The sequence below is a fragment of the Chelonia mydas genome, chromosome 1, assembly GCF_015237465.2.
Source record: "Chelonia mydas isolate rCheMyd1 chromosome 1, rCheMyd1.pri.v2, whole genome shotgun sequence".
Lineage (NCBI taxonomy): Eukaryota > Metazoa > Chordata > Testudines > Cheloniidae > Chelonia > Chelonia mydas.
The window spans coordinates 265,178,616-265,203,260 of record NC_057849.1 but is presented as its reverse complement, the minus strand read 5'-3'; the positions used below and the strand labels follow the sequence as shown (position 1 = coordinate 265,203,260).

The following is a 24,645-nucleotide window of genomic DNA, read 5'->3' as shown; positions in this document are numbered from 1 at the left end:
TTGAAAGCTGGTCACAACAGCACAGAGTAAGGGAAACCCAGGCTGGTCGGACAGGTGGGCTCAGTGGTATCCGAGTTCCAAATGGCACCCCTGGGGGTGGGGGGAACCTGTCACAGGGACCCTGTCCTCCACCACTGGGTTTCTTCTGCTGGTATAGACTGAGCAGTTTTTATACCACTCCTTCACGGATTGGTCATCCCTACGTAGTAGAATCTTGCAGCATGCCTGGACCACTTCAATGGGGATGGCATCTCTAAGTCTAGTACTTCACGGTCAGGGCTTCCAGTATATGGTCATCCAGTGCTTCTGGTTCCGGCGTTGTCAGCAGTCTGGACAGAGCATCAGCAATGGTGTGTCTCTGGCCAGACCAGAATTCCAGAGATATTGTAGTTGGCCAGTCTTAAAATCCAGCATTGTTCTAGTGCTCCCAACTTGGCAGAGCCGATGTGCTCCAGGGGATTGTTATCCATGTATGTAGTGAAGCAGGTTGCTGCCAGGTAGCCCTTAAACTTTTTGGTGATTGCCCAGACCAGAGCCAGGAATTCTCGTTTGAAGGAGCTGTAATTTTATTGTTCCAATCTGGTTGTTTTAATGCCTGGCTGGCATATGTTATCACCCTCTCCCACCTCTCCTGGTCCTGGGAGAGTATAGCCCCTAGTTTCTGGCATCTGTATACAGTTTGTAGTCCAGGTAGACCAAGTGAGTGGATGGATGATACCAAGTCTGTCAACAAGTTTTTGACCTGCTCTTTACCCATCCAAGTCCTGATACTTTTGGGTGATCACAGCTGCTACTGAGAGGTCCCATCAGTCCCACCCTAAGGCCACTCCCAAGGATAAGGAATTTATGAAGCAGGATTTATATGACAGAAAGAATTTATTCCACCATCACTCTTCCAATGAGAATTTCTCATTATCAGACTCTTGTAAAAATATAATTTTATTAATTTCTCTGCAATTTCTAAATTTGCTGACAAGTTGACAGAGTAACATAAAGAATAGCTTTTAGCTTTGGTTTCTGAGGGACATCTTAGGGTTCATACATCCCTTCAGGCAGCAAGTAAACACCAGTGATATGGCCTCACATTCTGTAGCCACTGCACTCTACGTGCAGCGTTATTTGTGGCTATAGGCTTCTGATATTCTAACGTAGCTGCAGAACGCAATAGAGGACTTATCTGTTGAGGATTCTACACTGTTTTCTGCTAACCAGATGATGCTATGCACACACTAAAGGACTCATGCAACACTTCATTCATTAGGACCTTATATTCTGGTTACAAAGAGGAGTCAGTTTAGGCTGCAATCTTACTCCAGAACCTCATTCCAACAGAGGTCTAAATGAAAGCCAGCCTTCTCCATTGGGCGGGGTGTGGGTGGGTGGGTGAAGGGGGCTTTCTCACCAAACAGCTGCAACTTCCAAGCAATCATTTTGACTTCTTGGTCGGACAGCACACCAACTATATCTCCTCTCTTTGGATCATGTCTGTCCTTTTTTCACTGTGCTTGGGAAAGCATCACGTCAGACATGTGAGTGCTCAACAGAGCAAAGGAGGGATATGTTATCCAATTTACCTGTCTCTCTTTTTCCAATCAGCCTTCCCCATCCCTTTCAGGGACCTTTCTCAGAGTCTGTATTACTTCAAGAACTATGGTCTCTTCTAGAATTGGGAGGAAGGCAGAAGTTCCTTACCAACACGGAGGAAAAGGCTTCTGTTCCCAGTATTTCCTGGTCCCCCAAAAATCTGGTGGCCTCTTCCCTATTCTAGATCTAAGAATGCTGAACTATTTCATCAAGAAAATTAAGTTCAGGATTTTCACCCATGTTTCTATTATCCCTTCCCTAGAGATGGGAAATTGGTATGCTGCCCTTTGTTTACAGGATGCATACTTCCACATGGTGATACATCCTTGGCACAGGAAGTACCTTCAATTCATAACAGCACCAACTGTTACCGGTACACAATGCTTCCCTTCAGACTGTCATCAGCCTCAAGAGTCTTCACCAATTGCATGGCAATAATGATAGCCCACCACTGCTGTTTGGCCATTCAAATATTTCCTTACTTGGGTGATTGGCTAGTTTGTGGAGCATCAAGTGACTAGGTGCAAAACAGCGTCCTAGTCATAAGACAACTGTTCTCCCATCTGAGCCTGAAACTAAATTTGGGCAAATCGCAATTACAACCAACACAGTGCATAATCTTAATCGGAGCAGACCTCATTGCCAGGACTTGGGGGGAGGGATAGCTCAATGGTTTGAGCATTGGCCTGCTAAACCCAGAGTTGTGAGTTCAATCCTTGAGGGGTCCATTTAGGGATGAGGCAAAAATTGGGGATTGGTCCTGCTTTGAGCAGGAGGTTGGACTAGATGACCTCTTGAGGTCCCTTCCAACCCTGATATTCTATGATTCTATGACTGCCATAACTTACCTTCTAAAGGGAAGGTATCAATCTATAGCTTTCCTTTCTGGAAGCCTCAAGTCCAGCCTTAAGACAGCTTTCAGCTTTCAGCTCTTGGGTTACATAGCCCCATACATAACTCTGCATGACAAACTTCAACTCCACTGTCTATAGGTCTGGATCTATTAGCTATGTTGTCTGTCCAACCACCCTTTGGACTTGTGGATTTGTGTTTCTGCACGAATGCTTCAGTCTCTTGATTTTGTGGCTGGATCCTCATTATGTGTGCTAAAGAGTTCCGTTTTTGTCCCCAAAACTGAATATAACTCTGATAACAGATGCATATACCAAAGTTTGGGGAGCCCATTTTGGTCAACTCCAGAAACAAACTCTTTGATCGAGCCAGGAAGTGTCGCTCCATATGAATGTGCTAGAGGTCTGAGCTGTTCTTCAGGCCAGCAAGTTGTTTATGTCTACCATCGAGGACTATGTGATACAAATTCCTACAGTCAACACCTCCACCATGTTTTATCTTAACAAGCAGAGAGGTGCAAGATCAAGTCAACTGTGCCAGGAGGCAACCCTCATGTGGAATTTGTTCATTCATCATGTTTCCCTGAAGGCTTTTCACCTTCCAGGAGTGAGAAACACACTTGCAGATTCCCTCAGCAGGGTTTTTGTACATCAACATGAGTGGTCAATCAGGAAGGACATTCTCCTTCAGAACTCCCACCACTCAGAGAATCCAGCAATAGACTGGTTTGCGACCAACCTGAACAACAAGTGCACGAGATTTTGCTCAAGGCATGCCACAGTCTGAGTTCCATCATGGATGCCTTTCTTCTTCCATGATCCAGTCATCTCCTACATGCATTCCCTCCAGTTCCTCTCATTCTGAGGGTACTCAGGAAGCTGAAAAGAAACAGAAGAACATTGATTCTTATTGGATGGGTGTGGCTAAGACAACATTGGTTCCTGGCCCTATATCAGCTTTCTGTCCAGTTGCCAATAATTTTATCATTAGTTGAGGATCTTCTGTCCCAGAACCAAGGCAAGTCTCTACATTCTAACCTCCAATCTCTCCATTTTATGCATGGATGATCTCTGGTTGAATTCTCAGGAGCAATTGTGCTCCCAAGTGGTTCAGACCATCTTGATGAGAAGCAGAAAAGAATACACTAGAGCCCTGTATGCAGCAAAGTGGAAGAGATTTTCAATTTGGACATGATCTCAACATTTATCGCCTTATCACATGGAAGTTATGTATGTGCTAGACTGTATGTTGGCACCTGAAAGCACCAGGCCTTTCAGTTTGTTTTGTGAGAGGTCACTTGGCTTCCATTTTTGTGTTACATCTGCAAGTAGATGGGTTTTCCATTTTCTCTCACGCTCTCATTTCCCAATTCTTGAAAGGTCAACTCAATGATTACCATCCTGTGTCTGATCCTGTACCTGTATGAAATCTCAGTGTAATCCTCACCAAACTGATAGGAACCACCCCCCTTTCAAGCCTATCGCTACAACCTCACTATTGTTGTTTATGAAAACAGCTTTTCAGGTGGCAATCAATTCTGCTATGGGGGTTTCAGAACTTCATGCTCTCTTAGGTGATCCTCTTTTCATAGTTTTTGACAAAGACAAGATTTCCCTTAGGCTACCCCTTAAGTTTATGCCTAAAATAGTGCCAGACTTCCAAATGACTCAAACTGTTAATTTGCCAGTGGTTTTTTTTTTTCTCTGAAACCCAATTCTTTTGAAGCTGAAGAAACACTTCATACCTTGGATGTTCATGGAGATTTGGTATCTTAGCTGACTGCACTATATCCTTCAGCACTTCTTCCAGGCTCTATGTAGTGTCAACTCAGTGAATCTCACATTGGATTTCTGATTGCATTAAGCTCTGCTACAATCTTGCTCAAGTTTCTCCTCCACTGAGCATAATGGTTCACTCCACCAGGGCTCAGTCAACTTCATCAGCCTTTCTGAGCAATGTTCCCACAGCTGATATCTGTAAGGGAGCAACATGGTCATCTGTACATACTTTTTTAGCTCATGATGCCATCACTCAAACCTCTTGTAACGATGCCAATTTTGGCAAATTGGCTTTACAATCTCTGTTCAGATGATCTGAAGGCCCTCTACCTCAAAGGGGCTGATGGAGTCACCTGTAGTGGAATGTATAGGTGCACAATGACTTAAAGGAGAAAAAATAATTACTTATTCGTACAGTAACTGTTGTTCTTCGAGGTGTGTAGTGCACCTGTACATTCCACAGTCCTTTCATCTTTCCCGCTACCTTGGACATGACATACAGTGGTGTAAAGGAAAAGAGAGGGAGGTGGCAGCCACACCCTTTTTCTGCCCTTGCCTTAGAGCATGAGGAGAGATGGGGTGCATGTGTCACTTAGTGTTACTGCTGGCAAAAGTCTCTGACTTGAGTGCCCTAGGTACACAAACACCATCAGCAGCGGAATACATATGTGCACAACAGCAGGTAAATAACCCTTTTTTCCTCACTACCTGGGCAATGCTCCACCAGCTGCTGGAATGTTCCTGGAGCATTGCAGAGGCTAAATGGCCTGTGCATGAATTCATAGAGTCCTATCGGGGTAATGAAGGCCATTTTTTCCTGGTCCTTTGATGTCATTGGTACCTGTCAATACCCACAAGCTAGCTCTTTGGTGGAGAATAGGGAGGCGTATTTAAGGGCAGTCAATGCTTCCTCTGTGTAGGGGAGTGGTCTTTATACATAACTTCATTGAGTTTCCAATAGTCCACGCAGAAGTGGAGTTTCCCTCTTTTTTTTTTTTTTTCTTTACCAGGACAATGGGGGCGGCCCATGGACTGTAGCTTTCTCTGATAATACTTGCTTCCTTCATTTCATTGAGCATCTCTTTTAATGGTTGATATAAGGCACGTGTGACCATCTGGAACCTCTCTCAGATCAGGGAGTGGTTGGTGGCAATCGGATGCTGGATAGGAGTCTGTCACAGGGTGCTCTACTCACTGTGGAGCGCCTCCTTCTGGTCATATTTGGGCATTAGCTCTGCCAGGCCAACATCCCTCCTGAAGTTGCTCACTCTGTCTCACTCTCAGTCTCACTGTCTTCATACTTGACTACTTCTGCTTCTTGGCTTGGCCCTCCAGCCAGGTCAATGTAGTCCTCCACTTCCAGGGTATCAAAGTTTCTTGGGACCCACTGTTCCAGGCAGTCTTTCCTCTCACTGCCCCTTAATGGCACCACTGCCCAGTGGCTGGTAGGAGAACCCAGGCCCACCCTCTACACTGGGTTCTAGCCCAGAGACCCTACAACGAGCAGTCAAGATCTGCATGGCCTTGAACCTTACTGCTGTATACCTGGACTACCTCCTACCTTTCCTTCTCTCACCCTGAGTATGACTGCAGCCTCCTTCTCTCTGCAGCTCCCTTCTAGTCCCAGCTACTGGGCTTTATACAGGCCCCTCATGTTTCTATCCAGCTGAATTTTATCTCTAATTAGTCCTTGCTCCCTGGCTCCTCTTCCAGGTGCAGTCTATGGAGTTAATTGGCCCATCTAGCCACCTAAACCCCTTCAGGCTTTGTGTAGGGTGGACAGCCCATCACAGAGTCACACACTCAAAGTTGGCCGAGTTCTTGGAGAAGGTGGCAGAATGTTTCCAAGTCAGATGCTTTCTCTGTTCTGTGGTAATCTCCACATTGCCCATATCTATCTCCTGGAGCCAGGCCTCCTGAACCTTCGCTAATGCTACTCTACAAGGCAATAGGTGCACTCCCAGCCTCTGGTCTCGCTTTGGGAATTGCTACATCTGCCCAGTGAAGGCAGAGGACCTGTGCAATGACCTGACTGTGGTACAATCTTATAGGCTGATGGGCTTGGTTCAGGACTCTCCTGACAGCACCCATTTCTTGACAGTGGCCAAGCTACAGGCCACCATGATCAGGTTTGCACTGGTGCCGGGGTAGGGCTCCACTGGGGTGGTATAATCTTTGCCTCTATGTCAGTCTTTGTCTTACACAGGAGAACGGTCTTGGTATCTGGCCCTATTCTCAGAGGGCAAGTGTCCCAGATCTTAGCCTTTCCATGCATGTTGGGGAAGCGCTGCTACTTCTGTATTTCTCTATTGGTGTTCTACCACACTCTTTTCCCTGTGGGGTATCCAGGATTAATGACCCTGCAGTGCCTTTAGAAGTTCATTATAGCAGTGCTGGAGCAGGTTCATGTGTAGAACAACAGGGGGCAGGGTGTGGTTATCAGTTTCACTTACAGTGATCCCCAGTTGGCAAAGTGTCTCGAAGCCTAGCCTTGTACATCAACAAGCATGTACCCCACATAAGGAATGTTGAGTAACTAACTAAGGAATGTTGAGTAACTCAGCAACTAACCAAACCCAGTTGTTGGGAGGGGTAGATAAGTCTTATGGCTGCTAGTGCCATAGAACTCGCCTGAGAACTCGTGTCCAGCAGGGCATCCATCCACACACCATTGAAGTTGATGGGAACGATCAGACACTTGCTGATGAATCTGGATTGTTCCCAGTTGGGTGTTGGGCCTAGTGATTGTCCCTGCAGAGTTTGATCCCGCACCCTGAGGGTCCCCTGTTTAGAGCACCCTCCGTTGGGAGCACCTCCTCATGATGTAGCCGGCTTCCCAACATTGTCCCTTCTTAAACTTCCCAAATCCTATTCATGATGCACTTGTAAGGTAGGGGTTCCCCGGATTTGGGTAGGAGTCCTGGGTTCCAGCCATGTGTCTCTGCACAAACACCAACCTTCCCTTCTAGGGGGACAGAGTTAGCTCCTGATACTGGCACCTGCATTGTGAGCTCAAACTGGTGGGTCTTGCGACATGATTGCAGCCGTCCTGTTAGCTCCAGGTTGTGCATCTGTAAGAGTCCCGTTTTGCAAGCAGCTCGTTCTCCTCCAAGCAGCTCTTGATTCCAGTTCTGCATCCTGTCTCAGTCTCTGCCCCAGCTCAGTGCCACTGCTTCTCCTCTGCCTTTTCTTTTGTTTTCTCCTCGAACCTTCCCATACCTGTTCCCTGTCCTGCCCCCCATCCGCTCATTGGCTCAAACTCACACAGGTGGTCTGTAGTTAATTCTGTATTCTTGTTTTGAAGTGGCGCTGCCCCCAGCTAATCCAAGTCTATGCATAGTAGCAGGGAGGCAGAACGGGGGAAGAAAGGAGGGGGAAGGGAAAACTGACACCCACAGGTGTGATCGCAATGCACGGGACCAGCTTTAAGATTTTGGAGAGGATTAGTAATTTGATTCTTTTGGGATCTACCAAATTTAATATATTTATATTGTATAAAAGATGTCCAGTATGGAGCTCTTGCTTCATTCAGTGAGACCCTCAAAGGCGACTGTAGTCTTGCAAGTTGTGTGTGAATGAAACATAACTTCACTGAAGCCCTTACCTTTCAGCGCATTGCAGTGCTGTCCAGGCAAATACTTCCAGATTATGGCATTTTTTCTTTTAAAGAAATCTACGAAATTTCACGTTAAAAAACTCTATATCAAGAGACCATTCAAGTTCCATCACTAAGCCCTATAGGACAAAAAGCTATACGGTATTATATTGTATTATTTGAGATATAATATGTCATTAGGTAATTTAAGGGCCATGGACCAGATTTTAAAAGGTATTTAGGCATGTAGTAGGCATTTTGAAAAGCACCTAGGTGCCTAACACTCATTGAAATCGATTACTTTAGGCACATAGGTGTTTTTGAAAAGCCCAATAAATGCCTAAATATATTTCTAAATCTGGCCCTGTATCTTAGTGCACATGCACAGGGAGCATCCTTCACACTGGAATATCCTAACTTTAGAATGCTTGCTTCTGAAACCTTAATATTTTTTTTTACAGTTTTTTAATACAATATTGTAAAACTGCTGCTAGGGAATACTAAATTTATGGCTGAGATTTTACCTCCATTGTAAACATATTCTGAGAAATTTGCCTTTGTGGATTTGAATGTTGTTTTAGAAAGTTTGAGGAGAATCTGTCCGTGTGTGTTTTTAGTTATATGTGAATGAGAATATATATATTTACCACTAACTGATAAATGGCTGAACTTTAAAATTTCAAAATTAGCATGTGAAACCAATGGGAATATTGTCTGTCTAAAGAGAATATGATTGGACCTTAATAGCAACAACAAAAAATGATTGCACTTTGTTTTCCATAGTATATAATGTAGCTGTTAGCGCTACTCTCAGTTTATTTGTATGTGAATTTATTTCAGAAAAGCCCTGCAGAACAGTTACATTTTGCTTATGAAAATCTTGAAAAAGCAATTAATGGAATGAACATGTCTCGCTTAATGACCATTTTACCAGATGGAAAATCAGTACTTGACACCTATTGTACAAAGGTAAAGTATTACAGACCAGTCAGCTTAACTTTTGAACCCGGAAAGATAATGGAGCAAATAATTAAGCAATCAATTTGCAAACATCTAGAAGACAATAAGGTGATAAGTAACAGTCAGCATGGATTTGTCAAAAACAAATAGTGTCAAAGCAACCTGATAGCTTTCTTTGACAGGGTAACAAGCCTTGTGGATGGGGGGAAGTGGTAGACATGGTATATCTTGACTTTAGTAAAGCTTTTGATACTGTCTCGCATGACCTTCTCATAAACAAACTAGGGAAATGCAACCTAGATGGAGCTACTATAAGGTAGGTGCAAAACTGGTTGGAAAACCGTCTCCAGAGAGTAGTTATCAGTGGTTCAGAGTCATGCTGGAAGGGCATAATGAGTGGGGTCCCACAGGGATCAGTCCTGGGTCTGGTTCTGTTCAATATCTTCATCAATTATTTAGATAATGGCATACAGAGTACACTTATAAATTTTGTGGACGATACCAAGCTGGGAGGTGTTGCAAGTGCTTTAGAGCAGTGGTTCTCAAAGCCGGTCCGCCGCTTGTTCAGGGAAAGCCCCTGGCGCGCTGGACCGGTTTGTTTCCCTGCCGCATCTGCAGGTTCGGCCGATCGCGGCTCCCACTGGCCAATTGGGATCCTCTCTTGGCCCGTGCTGCTTCCCGCAGCCCCCATTGGCCTGGAGCGGCGAACCGCGGCCTGTGGGAGCCGTGATTGGCTGAACCTGCGGACGCGGCAGATAAACAAACCGGTCCGGCGCGCCAGGGACTTTCCCTGAACAAGTGGCGGACCGGCTCTGAGAACCATTGCTTTAGAGGATCTGATCTCCTATATAAGACAGACCATAGAACTTCCCCAAAATAATTCCTAGAGCAGATCTTTTAGAAGAACATCACATCTTGATTTAAAATTTGTCAGTGCTGGAGAATCTATCATGACCCTTTGTAAATGTTCCAGTGGTTAATTACCCTCACTTAAAAATTTACACCTTATTTCCAGTCTTAATGTGTCTTTAACTTCCAGCCATTGGATCATGTTATACCTTTTTCTGCTAGATAGAAGAGCCCATTATTAAATATTTGTTCCCCTGTAGATACTTATAGACTATAATCAGGTCACCCCTTAACCTTCTCTTTGTTAAGCTAAATAGATTGAGCTCCTTGAGCCCATCACTGTAAGACACATTTTCTAATCCTTTAATCATTCTCGTGGCTCTTTTCTGAACCCTCTCCAATTTATCAACATCCTTTTTGAACTGTGGACACCAGAACTGGACACAATATTCAAGATGTAGTGTGTCAGGCTGACAGACCTATAATTACCCAGGGCATCCCATTTACCCTTTCTAAAAATTGGCACAACATTAGTTTTCTTCCATTCTTCTGGAACCTTCCCAGTACTCCAAGGCTTATTGAAAATCAGCGTTAATGGTCCAGTGAGCTCCTCAGCCAGCTCTTTTAAGTCTCTTGGATACAAGTTATTTGGACCTGCTGATTTAAAAATGTCTGACTTTAGAAGCTTCTGTTTAACATCCTCCAAAGATACTAGTGGAATAGAAAGAGTGTTATCATCACCATATGTAGAAACTATATAATCTGTTTTTCCCCAAATTCAGAACAGAAATATGTAGTGAATACTCCGCCTTTTCTGCATTATTGTTGATAATTGTACTGTTTCCATCTAGTAATGGATCAATACAATTGTTAGGATTCTTTTAATTCCTAATATATTTTTAAAAATTCCTGTTGTCCTTAACTCTGCTGGCCACAAATTTCTCCTTATGTCTCTTTGTTTCCCTTAACAATTTTCCGCAGTTCTTAGCTTCTGATTTGTATTCATTACTATCAACTTCCCCCTTCCTCCATTTTTATATATATATGCCACTATATATATATAATGCCACAATTCAGGAAGAATTCAATGCTGGTTAAACTGACCTGGTTTAGAGTAGAAGTGAAGGCAGCTATAAATATATGTATATATTTCTGGGCATCTAGAAAGTTCTTAAATGATTCCAAATGATCATTCATGTTTTTCTGATTAAATTTTTCCTCCCAGCGTATTTGGCTCATACACTTTGTAAAACACATTGTCTCCACTCATCCTACGTAAAAGGCGTGTTGAAAACGATCATTTCCCCTGATGTGAACAGCATCTATTATTTCCATAACCTATTGTAGAGTAGTTGACCATGGATAGAACTATTTCATTTTTGATGTAGATAGTTCATTTGAGTGTAGTTTTGTGACTTCTGATTGTAAGATTCAGAAATCCGTGTTATGTTTCTTACCTGTGTCTGTGTATTATACTTTATTATTGAGTTTGCTTTTGACTATTGTAAAGAGAATGAATTTCTGAATATTTGTGATCTACATAGTTATGGCAAATTGCTGAAACTTCCTCAACATACTAAATTAGTAATTTTCTTATTAGTAATCTCAAAATAAATATATTAAAATGGCTTACTTTAAATCAGTATTTGCTTAATTAATTTCTTTTTATCAGAAGAATTCAAATGGCCAAAATATGAATGCTTCTTCAGCATATGGTAATGATAAGCCAGTCCCAAAAAACAATTTTGTGATGGATTTACACTTGGAGCTTATTCAGGCTCAACACAGAGTCGCTGTGAAACTTCTTAACATGAAACAAGGTAAGGTTTAATAAAGCTAAATGACTTTGACAGTTGGATTAATGCGTGTGTTAGTATATTTTTGTAATGTTATTTAAGTCATAAAAGTTTATCAATGCTTGTAAAATGCAGCTGTCATAAATAGAAAGGGAAGGGTAAACCCCTTTAAAATCCCTCCTGGCCAGAGGAAATCTCCTCTCACCTGTAAAGGGTTAAGAAGCTAAAGGTAACCTCGCTGGCACCTGACCAAAATGACCAATGAGGAGACAAGATACTTTCAAAAGCTGGGAGGAGGGAGAGAAACAAAGGGTATGTGTGTCTGTCTATATTTTGTCTTTGCCGGGGATAGACCAGGAATGAAGCCTTAGAACTTTTAGTAAGTAATCTAGCTATGCTAGTATGCGTTAGATTATGATTTCTTTAAATGGCTGAGAAAAGAATTGTGCTGAATAGAATAACTATTTCTGTCTGTGTATCTTTTTTGTAACTTAAGGTTTTTTGCCTAGAGGGATTCTCTATGTTTTGAATCTAATTACCCTGTAAGGTATCTACTATCCTGACTTTACAGGGGGGATCTTTTTTTTTATTTCTATTTACTTCTATTTCTATTAAAAGTCTTTTTGTAAGAAAACTGAATGCTTTTTCATTGTTCTCAGATCCAAGGGTTTGGGTCTGTGGTCACCTATGCAAATTGGTGAGGCTTTTTATCCAACATTTCCCTGGAAAGGGGGGGGTGCAAGTGTTGGGAGGATTGTTCATCGTTCTTAAGATCCAAGGGTCTGGGTCTGTAGTCACCTAGGCAAATTGGTGAGGCTTTTTACCAAACCTTGTCCAGGAAGTGGGGTACAAGGTTTTGGGAAGTATTTTGGGGGGAAAGACGTGTCCAAACAGCTCTTCCCCAGTAACCAGTATTTGTTTGGTGGTGGTAGCGGCCAATCCAAGGACAAAAGGGTGGAATATTTTGTACCTTGGGGAAGTTTTGACCTAAGCTGGTAAAGATAAGCTTAGGAGGTTTTTCATGCAGGTCCCCACATCTGTACCCTAGAGTTCAGAGTGGGGGAGGAACCTTGACAGCAGCAAATTTGGGGCAGTTTATATTTCACACACAATCAGAAATAACATGTTGAGATTAACATCTGTTTATCAAACAATATCCTGCAATCTTTAATCTGTGCTCGGTTACATCAGTGGGAATTAAATCTTAATATGGACTCCAGTATTTGGCTCCTAGACAGTGAGTTACATGATTTCAATTGTATTGCAAATTGCTGTAATGTCATTAAAATAAAGGAAGGAGGAAGCTCTGTAGATGGATCATCTGTACTATACACTCTCTCTAGAAAAGTAGATTTGAATAATTTATTTTATAATATTTGTAGTCTCAATTTCTGTGCTACCAATTTACCCTTATCTACTCGATGTTAGCAAGAAACCTGCTCTCCCAGTCTGGTATGGAAGGCCCCAAAGAACCACTCTGCTTGGTCCATTTTTGAATATTTAAAAGCCATTATAAATCTTGTACTTCAGGATTTCCCATGAAATCCTGGTGTGGCAGGGTACCTCTTTCACCTTGTCAGCCTCTTTTTCCCTTGGACAGCGTAGGGGCCTGGAGTAAATCAGTCTGACTCTTCACTGTGGTTTATTTTTCCTTATTTACATGGTTGGCCGCAGGCTAGGCCAAAGAAGTTCTCTTAAGCAAAATGAGAAAAAACCCTAACTCTCAACACAAACAGAAATATTTTCCCTTTTCCCCTCTCCAGGCTGTTATTGTACTACACTGGCTCCGATCTTTCACCAGAAGAAGGGTTTTTAAAGGTCACTAGCAGCCCTTAATTGCCCTCAGGTTTCTTTAATTAGTCTGAGTCTCTCACACTTCCCTAACACACACACACACACACACACACACACACACACACACACACACACAGGCTCTCACGAGTCACAGTCCCCCAATACAGATTGTCACACACGCATACAGTCTCACACTCCCCAATACACACACTGACTCTCTCTCTCTCTCTCTCTCTCACACACTCACTGGCTCTCCCTCTGGCTTTCTCACACACACTGCCTCTCATACACACAGACACACACGTATTGTTGTTGTTATTACTTCTTGGTACTTCCTGTCAAAAAGCTCGTGGTGAGCCAGGAGTGGCTAGGGGCTGCAGGAGGGCTGTGGGCTCTGGCAAGATGCAACCCCTATGTGTCAGCGCAAAGCCTGCCTTGAGCCACTGTCACACATGAAGCTCGGTGTATGTCAGCAATGGGGAGGTTCTGGCGGTCCGTGGGCAGAAGTGATGGCTGTGCCCCCTCGACACACTGGGGTCAGCAGTGCTGGCTGGGGCACCAGTTTAATAATACTGCGAAGGGCCCCATAATCCGACGGAGGGCCCTGACCATGCCCTTATATCTTTCAGGACTGACTTTGTCACACTAGATCAGTGGTTCCCAAACTTGTTCCGCTGCTTGTGCCAGGCTTGTTTGTTTACCTGCCACGTTGGCAGGTTCGGCCAATTGTGGCTCCCAGTGGCCGCGGTTTGCTGCTCCAGGCCAACGGGAGCTGCTGGAAGTGGTGTGGGCCGAGGGACATACTGGCCGCCGTTTCCAGCAGCTCACATTGGCCTGGAGCAGTGAACCATGGCCAGTGGGAGCTGCGATTGGCCGAATCTGTGGACGCGTCAGGTAAACAAACCGGCCCGGCCCTGCAGGGGCTTTCCCTGCACAAGTGGCAGAACAAGTTTGGGAACCGCTGCACTAGATAACACAAGATTGCTCTTTCCCCATGAGCTAGCAGTGCTCCTAAGGATGGTCGGGATAAGGGGATGGAATATTTTTGCTTGTCAGCTCACTCTAAGAAATGCCGATGATCCAAACAAAAGAACAGAGAGGAGCATATATTATCAGAGTAAGAATTCAGATACAGAACTACCTATAAACCCTCTGACAGTACTCTTCAATAGGACCATCATAATGAGCAAGATGATGAAGTGTTTTCTATCCATATAGGTGTTCAAATGGATGGCAAAAATCTCAAGTCTGCTAAGTCTCCTGGGAAAGATGTAAATTGCCTTCGTCTCTTCACAGGTAATGCATACTGATGTATTGATTAAAAAGTTTAGTGTATTAGTGCTATAAAATGTGTAAAAAATTAAGAATCCTTATTATATCACTTGTTTAACAATATATTTGTTTTACAGAATCAGATATAATGAATAAAATCAAAAAGAATAAGTTATCCAAAGCTATCTTCCTGATGCAGAAGGCTGCATTGATGTTCCCTAAAGGATCAACCAGTTCTTCCCAAAAGCACCTCCTCGAGGTAATATAAATTATCTTTATTGTGAAATTTCTGAAGTACCCTTTAAAATATCAGGTTTCAGAGTAGCAGCCATGTTAGTCTGTATCCACAAAAAGAAAAGGAGGACTTGTGGCACCTTAGAGACTAACAGATTTATTTGAGCATCATCAAGGATCCACAGCCTATCCTGAAGGACGACCCATCACTCTCACAGATCGTGGGAGACAGGCCAGTCCTTGCTTACAGACACCCCCCAACCTGAAGCAAATACTCACCAGCAACCACACACCAGAACCACTAACCCAGGAACCTATCCTTGCAACAAAGGCCGTTGCCAACTGTGTCCACATAGCTATTCAGGGGACACCATCATAGGGCCTAATGACATCAGCCACACTATCAGAGGCTCGTTCACCTGCACATCTACCAATGTGATATATGCCATCGTGTGCCATGTACATTGGCCAAAGTGGACAGTCTCTACGTAAAAGAATAAATGGACACAAATCAGACGTCAAGAATTATAATATTCAAAAACCAGTCAGAGAACACTTCAATGTCTTTGGTTACTCGATTACAGACCTAAAAGTGGCAATTCTTCAACAAAAAAACCTCAAAAACAGACTCCAACGAGAGACAGCTGAATTGGAATTAATTTGCAAACTGGATACAATTAACTTAGGCTTGAATAAAGACTGGGAGTGGATGGGTCATTATACAAAGTAAAACTATTTCCCCATGTTTTTTCTCCCCCCTTCCCACCCCCTCCACTGTTCCTCAGACGTTCTTGTCAACTGCTGGAAATGGCCCACCTTGATTATCACTACAAAAAGGTCCCCCCCCCGCCACTCTCCTGCTGGTAATAGCTCACCTTACCTGATCACTCTCATTACAGTGTGTATGGTAACACCCATTGTTTCATGTTCTCTGTGTATATAAATCTCCCCACTGTATTTTCCACTGAACGCATCCGATGAAGCGAGCTGTAGCTCACGAAAGCTTATGCTCAAATAAATTGGTTAGTCTCTAAGGTGCCACAAGTCCTCCTTTACTTTTTAAAATATCAGTTTTTCACATTCCATGTGTCAAGGTTCCTCCCCCACTCTGAACTCTAGGGTACAGATGTGGGGACCTGCATGAAAAACCTCCTAAGCTTATCTTTACCAGCTTACGTCAAAACTTCCCCAAGGTACAAAATATTCCACCCTTTGTCCTTGGATTGGCCGCTACCACCACCAAACTAATACTGGTTACTGGGGAAGAGCTGTTTGGACACGTCTTTCCCCCAAAATACTTCCCAAAACCTTGCACCCCACTTCCTGGACAAGGTTTGGTAAAAAGCCTCACCAATTTGCCTAGGTGACTACAGACCCAGACCCTTGGATTCTCAGAACAATGAACAATCCTCCCAACACTTGCACCTCCCCTTTCCTGAGAAATGTTGGATAAAAAGCCTCACCAATTTGCATAGGTGACCACAGACCCAAACCCTTGGATCTGAGAACAGTGAAAAAACATTCAGTTTTCTTACAAGAAGACTTTTAATAAAAATAGAAGTAAATAGAAATAAAGAAATCCCCCCTGTAAAATCAGGATGGTAGATACCTTACAGGGTAATTAGATTCAAAACACAGAGAACCCCTCTAGGCAAAACCTTAAGTTACAAAAAAGATACACAGACAGAAATAGTTATTCTATTCAGCACAGTTCTTTTCTCAGCCATTTAAAGAAATCATAATCTAACACATACCTAGCTAGTTTACTTACTAAAAGTTCTAAGACTCCATTCCTGGTCTATCCCCGGCAAAGACAGAATATATTCAGACTGAGACCCTTTGTTTCTCTCCCTCCTCCCAGCTTTTGAAAGTACCTTGTCTCCTCATTGGTCATTTTGGTCAGGTGCCGGCGAGGTTACCTTTAGCTTCTTAAACCTTTACAGGTGAGAGGAGAGATTTCAAAGGGGTTTACCCTTCCCTTTATATTTATGACACCATGTAACTGAGGACTGGATTATTTCTTCTTGCAAAAACACACAAAAGGAAGGGATCTGAGGAACCTGAAGTCAATATGAAAACGCTGAAGCATTCCATGAGGTGGCAGGGAGGGAGGAACAGAAGGAGAGGGAAAGAAGTGTTTTTGACTCTTGTGGAATGGGCATTTGTTTCATCCCTAAATATATGGATTGGTTGGAGGCCAAGCCCTCCAGGCACAGATCCTGCAACTCTGAGCCAGCTCTGCAGATCTCCCCAAATCCTTCATGTCCCACATGTAGGATTTTCTCCTAAAACTACATTGGATGAGATTCAAGATGAGACATGTTCACTCCCAGATCAATGACAGGTGTAAGATTTGGTATTGTGCAACTCATGGGGGTGAGTGCATTGCATGCCTGATCCAGAGCCCATTGAAGTCATTGGGAATCTTTCCATTGACTGCAAGGGCCTTTCCATTAAAACCCTCTCTTTGTCAGTGAAATACAGTACTTGTTTCTAGCCCTGGAGCAGGAAGATATTGGACTCTAAAACTTGCAACTATAGTAGAAAATATGTTTTCTGTCATTTTTAGACGTTTCTAAAATGTTAGTTATTTTTCTCATCCTTTCAGTCCCAGACAGTTGGACCATGGTAACAAAAACACCTGGCTTTACAGATAAAAGAATAAAAAAAGCGGTCCTAATAAGATTTTTAAAACACTCTAGAAATATTTTAAACTATTTTTTCTGTAAAATATGTGGTATATGGCAGAATACAGAATGGGGTGCGGTGTTGTGAAGATTTACCAGCAACTTGGCCGTGAGGACCTGTAGTTCCACCACTTTTGAGTAACGTGGCCATCCCAAACAAATGCTGGTAAAGACTTTATTTGATACCACACTATTATATATTCTTTTCTCTTCCTGTGTATATATCACACACCAAAAAGGTAAGTAAAAATAATGTTATTTAGATTTGCAAGTTGGGTACTCAAGAGTTAGGAATGCAAGAATTAAGGTTGCCCGTGCAACCTCCTAGCTAGCAGAAGGAGAAAGCTGGTGCATGTGGGTGGGTGGGTAAGTGGGCTGGCTCCTGGGGTGTAACAGGGCTGGCTATTTCCTGAGCACCCACTTTTGGCCAGAGGTCACTGTTTCCCTGCACTCAGTCCAAAGGTAATTGAATTACTACCTTTCTAGGGGATCCAATGTATTTAGTCCTCTGGGTACACATTGGCCATCCAAGCTCCAACCCCATTCAAAGTCTCTTTCCTCTTAAGTAGGGATTCCCAGCCCTCCTTCCCAGAGCTTGGTCCTGTCACAGTCACTCCCAGACTTTATTTGGCGGGAGTTCAGCCTCCTGGTTCTTACTACTCCACTTTTCTGGTATTAGGATCTTCCCTGCAGGAGCCTTTCTCACTCCTTACAAACTTCCTGAACTTCGCCTCTTCACTGTAGCTTTCAGCTGCTTTTTATAGGGGAAACACCAGATCGCTTGCAGGTTGGGCTTATCCTGCAATTAGGGTTGTTTTAGCCTCAGGCTCTCTGGCTCATGGGACAAGCCACCCTGTTATATGGGGCCATGTGCTGAGAGTGGGGGTGATGGAAGGGAGACTGATTCTTCTCTCTTTCTCACCTCCCTCCCCCACCGGAGGTTGGGTGTGAATGGTCTTCCCAGATAGTGTGATAGGCCACTGCAGATATATGCTGGCCCTGGGTGGTGGGGCTCGGGCTTCAGCCCTGCACCCCAGCAAGTCTAAGCCAGCTCTGGCGATTCCATTAAAACAGGGTCGTGACTCATTTTGGGGCCCTGACTCACAGTTTGAGAGCCGCTGGGTTATAGAATTCCCTCGATTTTAACCAATATTTTGGGTAAGACTCTCCTTAGCCTACCCTTGGACTCATCTCACTTCTGAAACCTCTTGCCCTCCCTCCTATGGGGATAGAGGGTACCACAAGGGGACCTCAGTCTGTGAAGAATTCAGGCTATTCCTCCTCCCAGAGGACAAGTTTCACCAGCAAAATCTGTGTTTCTTTTATTCTGGGAACTAGCTTTAGTCTTCTTCTGCACTGAACACTGGTTGCGTGTTGCAACAAACTAAATGTTCTTCTTCAAGTGCTTGCTCATGTCGATTTCAGTTAAGTGTGTGAGCGCCATATGCAAAGTCGTCGGAAAGTTTTTCCCCTAGCAGCACCCGTCGGGTCAGCTTTGGAGCCCCCTGGAGTGGTGCCTCTATGGTGCTCAATATATGCCCTGCTGGCCCGGCGCCTGCTCAGTTTCTTCTTACCGCCAGTGATGGTTGTTGGAACTGTGGTGGCTTGCTTAGCAAATTCTCCTCTTATTCTCCTAGCCTTTCAGTTTGCTGTAGTTTTAGTGTTAGTTGTAGTTATGGAGGCGGCTCTGAGACCGCAATCTGCCTTGGTGCAGCAAGACCTGGCACCGAGTTCATCGGTGCGGTGTGCTCCGGCATCCGTGGCAGAAGTAGCACCATGGAAGGACTCTGGCCACTGGTCCCATTCCCCGGCACCACAGCAGTTGGCCAGTGGGACGCGTCCCAGGGAGGAGTACCCGGCACTGAAAGCTTTGGAGCTGGCACCGTCAACTTTGGCCCCACAAAGCTGCCCATTGAGTCCTGTGCCATTGGACTCCCCAAGCCATGTGGTGGAAGAGGTGGGGCTCTGCATCCACCCCAAACACCTTCGAGGCTGTGAGGGACCTCATTGCCATAATGGCACCGTGGTCTCCGGCCCTCCACGACAAGCCTCCAGCGCCACCAAAGGCGGCACCGTCCCAAGGCAAGCTGGCAATATTGCGTCCACCTGCATCTCCAAGGCACTGCTCTCCTACACCGACAAGGAGGCACCGCTTTGAGTCCCGGCACCTATCCATCTCACGACAACACTGGGACTTGCGGCACTGGTTGGACCTGTGGCACCAGTCTGACTCACGGCACCAGTCTGACTCACAGCACCGGTCTGGCTTGCGGCACTGCTTACCATCCCGGCACTGATCCTCATCTCGGCACAGGTCCCTGACTCAGTGGAGGTCCCGTTCTGTGCACCAATCATCACAGCACTGGTTGAGGTCGTGGTGTCTGTTGTCTTCGTGGCGCCACTATGGATCTCGGCACTGCTCCTGTCAAGGCTGATTCCCCACTCTGGCACTTAGAGTGCAGAAGGTGGGGGCCCACAAGGACTCTAAAAATTAATACTTGCCACTCCAGGCTTTTATTAAACTCCCAAGGTTACACCTTTTCTCTTACCTTGGATGGGTAGATGCTGCCACCACCCAAGTGTAGAACCCATTTGATAGCCCAGGAAGGCACACTTGAGAATTCCTTCCTGTGGGGTACCCTCAAGCTCTTTCATCCCCTCCATGGGGAAGAGCTGAGAAAGAAAAACAAAAGAAATCAGCTGTTGCCACCAGCTAATTAAACAACATGTGCACAAACCTCTTAAGACACAAAAATTCCAATTCTGTTCTTAAAAAAAGTAAATTTTATTAATAAAAAAAAACGAAAGAAAATACATCTGGGAACTTAGGCTTTTGCTAGATTTTCAACAAAACAACTACGAGGATTAAGCATCAAGAATAGCTTTCTTGAGGTCCAGCTTAAAGGTTACAAGCAAAACAAAAGCACCTGGGGTTAGCACAGAGGAATCCGCAAGCCATAAAGAAATAAAAGGGATAAACCTAATTGCATCTTCCTAGACATTTCCTGCTCTACTTACGTATCTGGGGTTTCAAATGAGTAGTTTCTAGGTATGATACTGAGGATTTTTCATACCTGGCCCAAGCTTCTCACAGCATAACTGCTCCCTGTCTGCCTCTCCCCGAAAACAACAGACAGACAGACAGACAGACAAAAAGGGAGTCCTGTTTCAATTTTTAAAAGTTCTAGCCTTCCCGTTGGCTCTTTTGGCTAGATGCCCACTCACTTCCTTTTACCTATGCATAGCAGTGAGACCTTTTAACTCTTTACAGGTAGATCAATTAGAGAACAGCTACTAAGAGGGATTTTATAGCGGCTGGCTGGCTGGGTGTCCATAAAAGAGAGCTACCCCTGCCCTTCATTTAACACAGCTCCCCATCCTTGTGGCACCGCTCACCAGCCTAGCTTTGCTTGGCACCGCCCTGGCTATCAAGATCCCGGTCCTCGTCTTTGGACTTGGAGGTGGGGTCCAGATACTCGCACTGGAGCTGGCACCGGTCGGCACACAGACGCCCCAATGTGGGCACAATGCCATGGCCGGCGCAATGGCAGGGGCTGGCACAGTGGCCCTTTTGGACCCCCTGGGCATATCACTAGATCCAGGGTACCTTGTCCAAGGGCTCCTGGTCAGTGGTATCTGAGACTGGGGTGCCAGCAACCTTGGCCAGCTGCCTTGCCCCCAGGGTCACTGAGGGGACTCCGGCCTCAGTGCCTCCCCTGGAGCTGGCCCCTGCTCCTACAGCTGATCCAGGGATAATCGACCCAGAACAGGAGGCTGGGCAGGAGGCTCCAACGGATCAGGAGGTCCAGGATGACCCTGTTCCCCCGTTTGCATCCCCGTCATCCTCTCCAGACGAGGCAGTCCCGGGGACTTCTACTTCAGGCTACCGCCCATAGACAGTGATGCCCACCAGGACATGCTGCGCAGGGTGGCGCGCAATATGGGTCTACAGGCCGAGGAGGTGGCAGAGCAAGAGGACTGTGGACATACTGGCCCCAGAAGGTCCATCCAGGGTGGTCCTGCCACTTATCAAGACCATCCAGGTCAACTCGAAGGCCTTGTGGCAGACCCCAGGCTCCATTCCCCCCACAACTAAGGGTGTAGGAAGGAGGTACTTTGTCCCTTCTAAGTGGCACAAGTATTTGTATACCCACCCACAGCCCTGCTCCTTGGTAGTGTCGGTGGTGAATGAACGTGAGAGGCACAGGCAACAAGGACCTTCTTCTCAATGAGAGCAAGTCAACCCTGATACCAGCTCCAAGGATAGAGTTTCTCAGGGCAGTCCTGGACTCAGGTCATGCCTGAGCATTCCTGCTGGAAACCCATTTTCTAATGATCTCAGATGCCATACAAGACCTCAGACAGTACCCTATCACTTCAGCAAGGGCCTGCCTGAGACTACTTGTACAAGATGCCATGTGACCATTCGTGGTTCAGCATGCCAGGATGCATCTCAGACCTCTCCAGATTTGGCTCATGTCAGCATACTGCCCAGGACATGACAGTCTGGACTCTGTGGTCACTCTTCTGGGTCACGTCCTCTTGTCCCTGGGCTGGTGGCTCAACCAACAAGACGTGTGCAAGGGAGTCCTCTTCCACAGACCTCAGACCTCCCTGTCCCTGGTAATGGACGTATCGGTGCTGGGGTGGGGCGTGCACCTGGGAGACCTTCAGACATAGGACCTCTGGTCTTAAGATGAGCTCTCGCTCCACATCAACATCAAGGAGCTGAGAGCAATTTGATTAGTGTGCAAGACCTTCCACGCCCACTTGAGGGGTCAATGTGTGGGAGTCATGAAGGACAAAACAACTGCAATGTTTTACATAAACAAGCAGGGTGGCGCCTGTTCCTCTCCCCTCTGTTGGGAAGCCCTCCAGCTGTGGGAGTTCTGCATAGCTCACTCTATCCATTTGGAGGCAAAGTATCTCCCAGGATCACAGAACGAGCTGGCGTACTACCTCAGGAGATCGTTCCGCAACCACGAGTGGTCCATCTAGCTGGATGTCGTCCTCACCATCTTCTAGAGGTGGAGAACTCCCCATATTGATCTCTTTGCCGCGCGAAGCAACAGGAAGTGCCCAAGGTTCTGCTCCTTCTGGAACCACAGCCAGGGCTCCCTCCTGGATGCCTTCCTCCTCTCATGGTGATATCATCTCATGTATGTGTTCCCACCATTTCCTCTCGTACACAAGGTCCTGCTCAAAGTCTGGAGGGACAAGGCGGCAGGCATCCTGGTGGCTCTGGTGTGGCCACATCAACACTGGTATGCCATGCTCCTGGACCTCTCGGTAGACACCCCGATCATGCTACCACTGCTCCCGGATCTGATTACCCAGGACCGTGGTCGCCTTCGTCACCCAGACCTCCAGTCTCTCCACCTCATGGCCTGGAAGCTTCATGGCTAAACCCCATGGAGCTCATGTGCTCGGAATTGGTCAGGGAAGTTCTGCTTGGTAGCAGGAAGCCCTCCACTAGGGCCACCTATCTGGTAAAATGGAAGCAGATTGCGATCTGGTGCTCCCAGAGCCATACTGCACCATTGCAGGCCCCCATTCCTGTCATCCTGGAGTACCTGCTGCAGCTCAAGCAGCAAGATCTGGCTGCTTCTTCCATCAAGGTGCACCTGGCAGCTATCTCTGCATTCCACCCGGGAGTGGCCAGGCGCTCCATCTTCCCCAACCCCATGGTAAGCCACTTCCTCAAGGGCTTGGAGTGCCCGTACCCACAGGTTAGGTAGCCCATCTCTGCATGGGACCTCAACCTGATTCTTTCCAAACTGTTGGGAGCTCCATTTGAACCATTGGCAACTTGCTTACTCCTGTATCTATCATGGAAGGTTGCTTTTCTGGTTGCCATTACTTTGACGAGGAGGTTCTCGGAGCTCAAGGCCCTCACTTCTGACCGTCCATACATGGTCTTCTTCAAGGACAAGGTGCAGCTCAGGCCTCACCTGGCTTTCCTTCCAAAGGTTGTGTCTCAGTTTCACTCCAGCCATGACATTTTTCTGCCTGTGTTTTAACCTAAACCTCATGCGACTAGCCAAGAGCAACGGCTCAAGTCTCTGGACGTTCGACGGGCGCTTGCTTTTTACATTGAGCACACTAAGCTGTTCTGAAAGTCGAGCTAGCTATTCATGGTGGTAATAGACCATATGAAAGGTCTCCTGGTCTTGTCACAGAGTATCTCATCGTGGATTACCTCCTGCATCCGCACCTGCTACGAATTAGCCAATGTTCCAACCCTGGCTCTCACAGCCCATTCCACGAGGGTGCGGGCCTCATGGGCAGCGTTCCTGGCCCAGGTGTCAATTCAAGAAATCTGCAGGGCAGCGACGTGGCCCTCAATGCACACATTTGCCACTCATTACGCTATAACCCAGCATGCTAGAGATGATGCAGCCTTCAGCCAAGCAGTGCTCCAGTTTGTCATTCCATAACTCCGACTCCACTTCCAAGGTAGGACTTCGTAGTCACCTAACTGGAATCGATAGGAGCAAGCAGTCGAAGAAGAAAAAATGGTTACTTACCTTCTCGTAACTGTTGTTGTTCTTCTAGATGTGTTGCTCATATCCATTCCAGACCCACTCACCTTCCCCTCTGTCGGAGTAGCCAGCAAGAAGGAACTGAGGAGGCGCAGGGTCCGCAGGATCATATATTGAGTGCCATAGAGGCGCCACTCCAGCGGGCTCCACAGCCAACCCGACGGGTGCTGCTAGGGGAAGACATTTCTGACGACTGTGCACGCGGCGCGCACGCATCTAACTGGAATAGATACGAGGAACACATCTTGAAGAACAACAGTTACGAGAAGGTGAGTAACCATTTTTTCCAAAAAAAATCCTACTATTAAATTTCCAAGACCTACTCCTTTTACCCTAACTGTGCCTCCATGTTGCTGCAGGGAAGGTGAAAAATCCCACTGCACATCTGCCACTTTGGCCCAATGGGAAAAAAATCCTTCCTAATCCCCAAACAGGTGCTAGGTTAGACCTGCAACATCCTTAAAACACAGCTCCTGTATTACATCTAGAGGGAGGAAGGGTGAAGCAGCTAAAGTGGACAAAAGCCCCCCCAAATCCAAGAAGAGGTTTAAATTAATGGGGAAAGAGGGAAAGCAGGGCAGTCAGCTCTCAACCACCCTCCCATCCCACTGCCTGGCCAATGGGAAGCGGAGGGCCCATGGAAGAGGAGGAGGGGCCCAATCCTGCATTCTCATGCATGTCCTCTTCCACTCTCTCATATTT

General features: G+C 45.7%; 1 protein-coding gene across 4 annotated transcripts in view; it reads left to right on the top strand.

Moving 5' to 3' along the window:
• CFAP54 (cilia and flagella associated protein 54) overlaps window positions 1–24,645 on the top strand; it is a 211,857-nt gene that overhangs the window by 43,059 nt on the left and 144,153 nt on the right. For 3 of the 4 annotated variants that reach the window (XM_043545723.1, XM_037884774.2, XM_043545718.1), the window contains exons 17-20: window positions 8,650–8,778; window positions 11,291–11,438; window positions 14,427–14,504; window positions 14,618–14,739. In XM_043545723.1, coding sequence (XP_043401658.1) covers window positions 8,650–8,778; window positions 11,291–11,438; window positions 14,427–14,504; window positions 14,618–14,739 — 477 coding nt within the window. The remainder of the gene's footprint in view (window positions 1–8,649; window positions 8,779–11,290; window positions 11,439–14,426; window positions 14,505–14,617; window positions 14,740–24,645) is intronic. The other variant, XM_043545720.1, reaches the window with a different exon arrangement.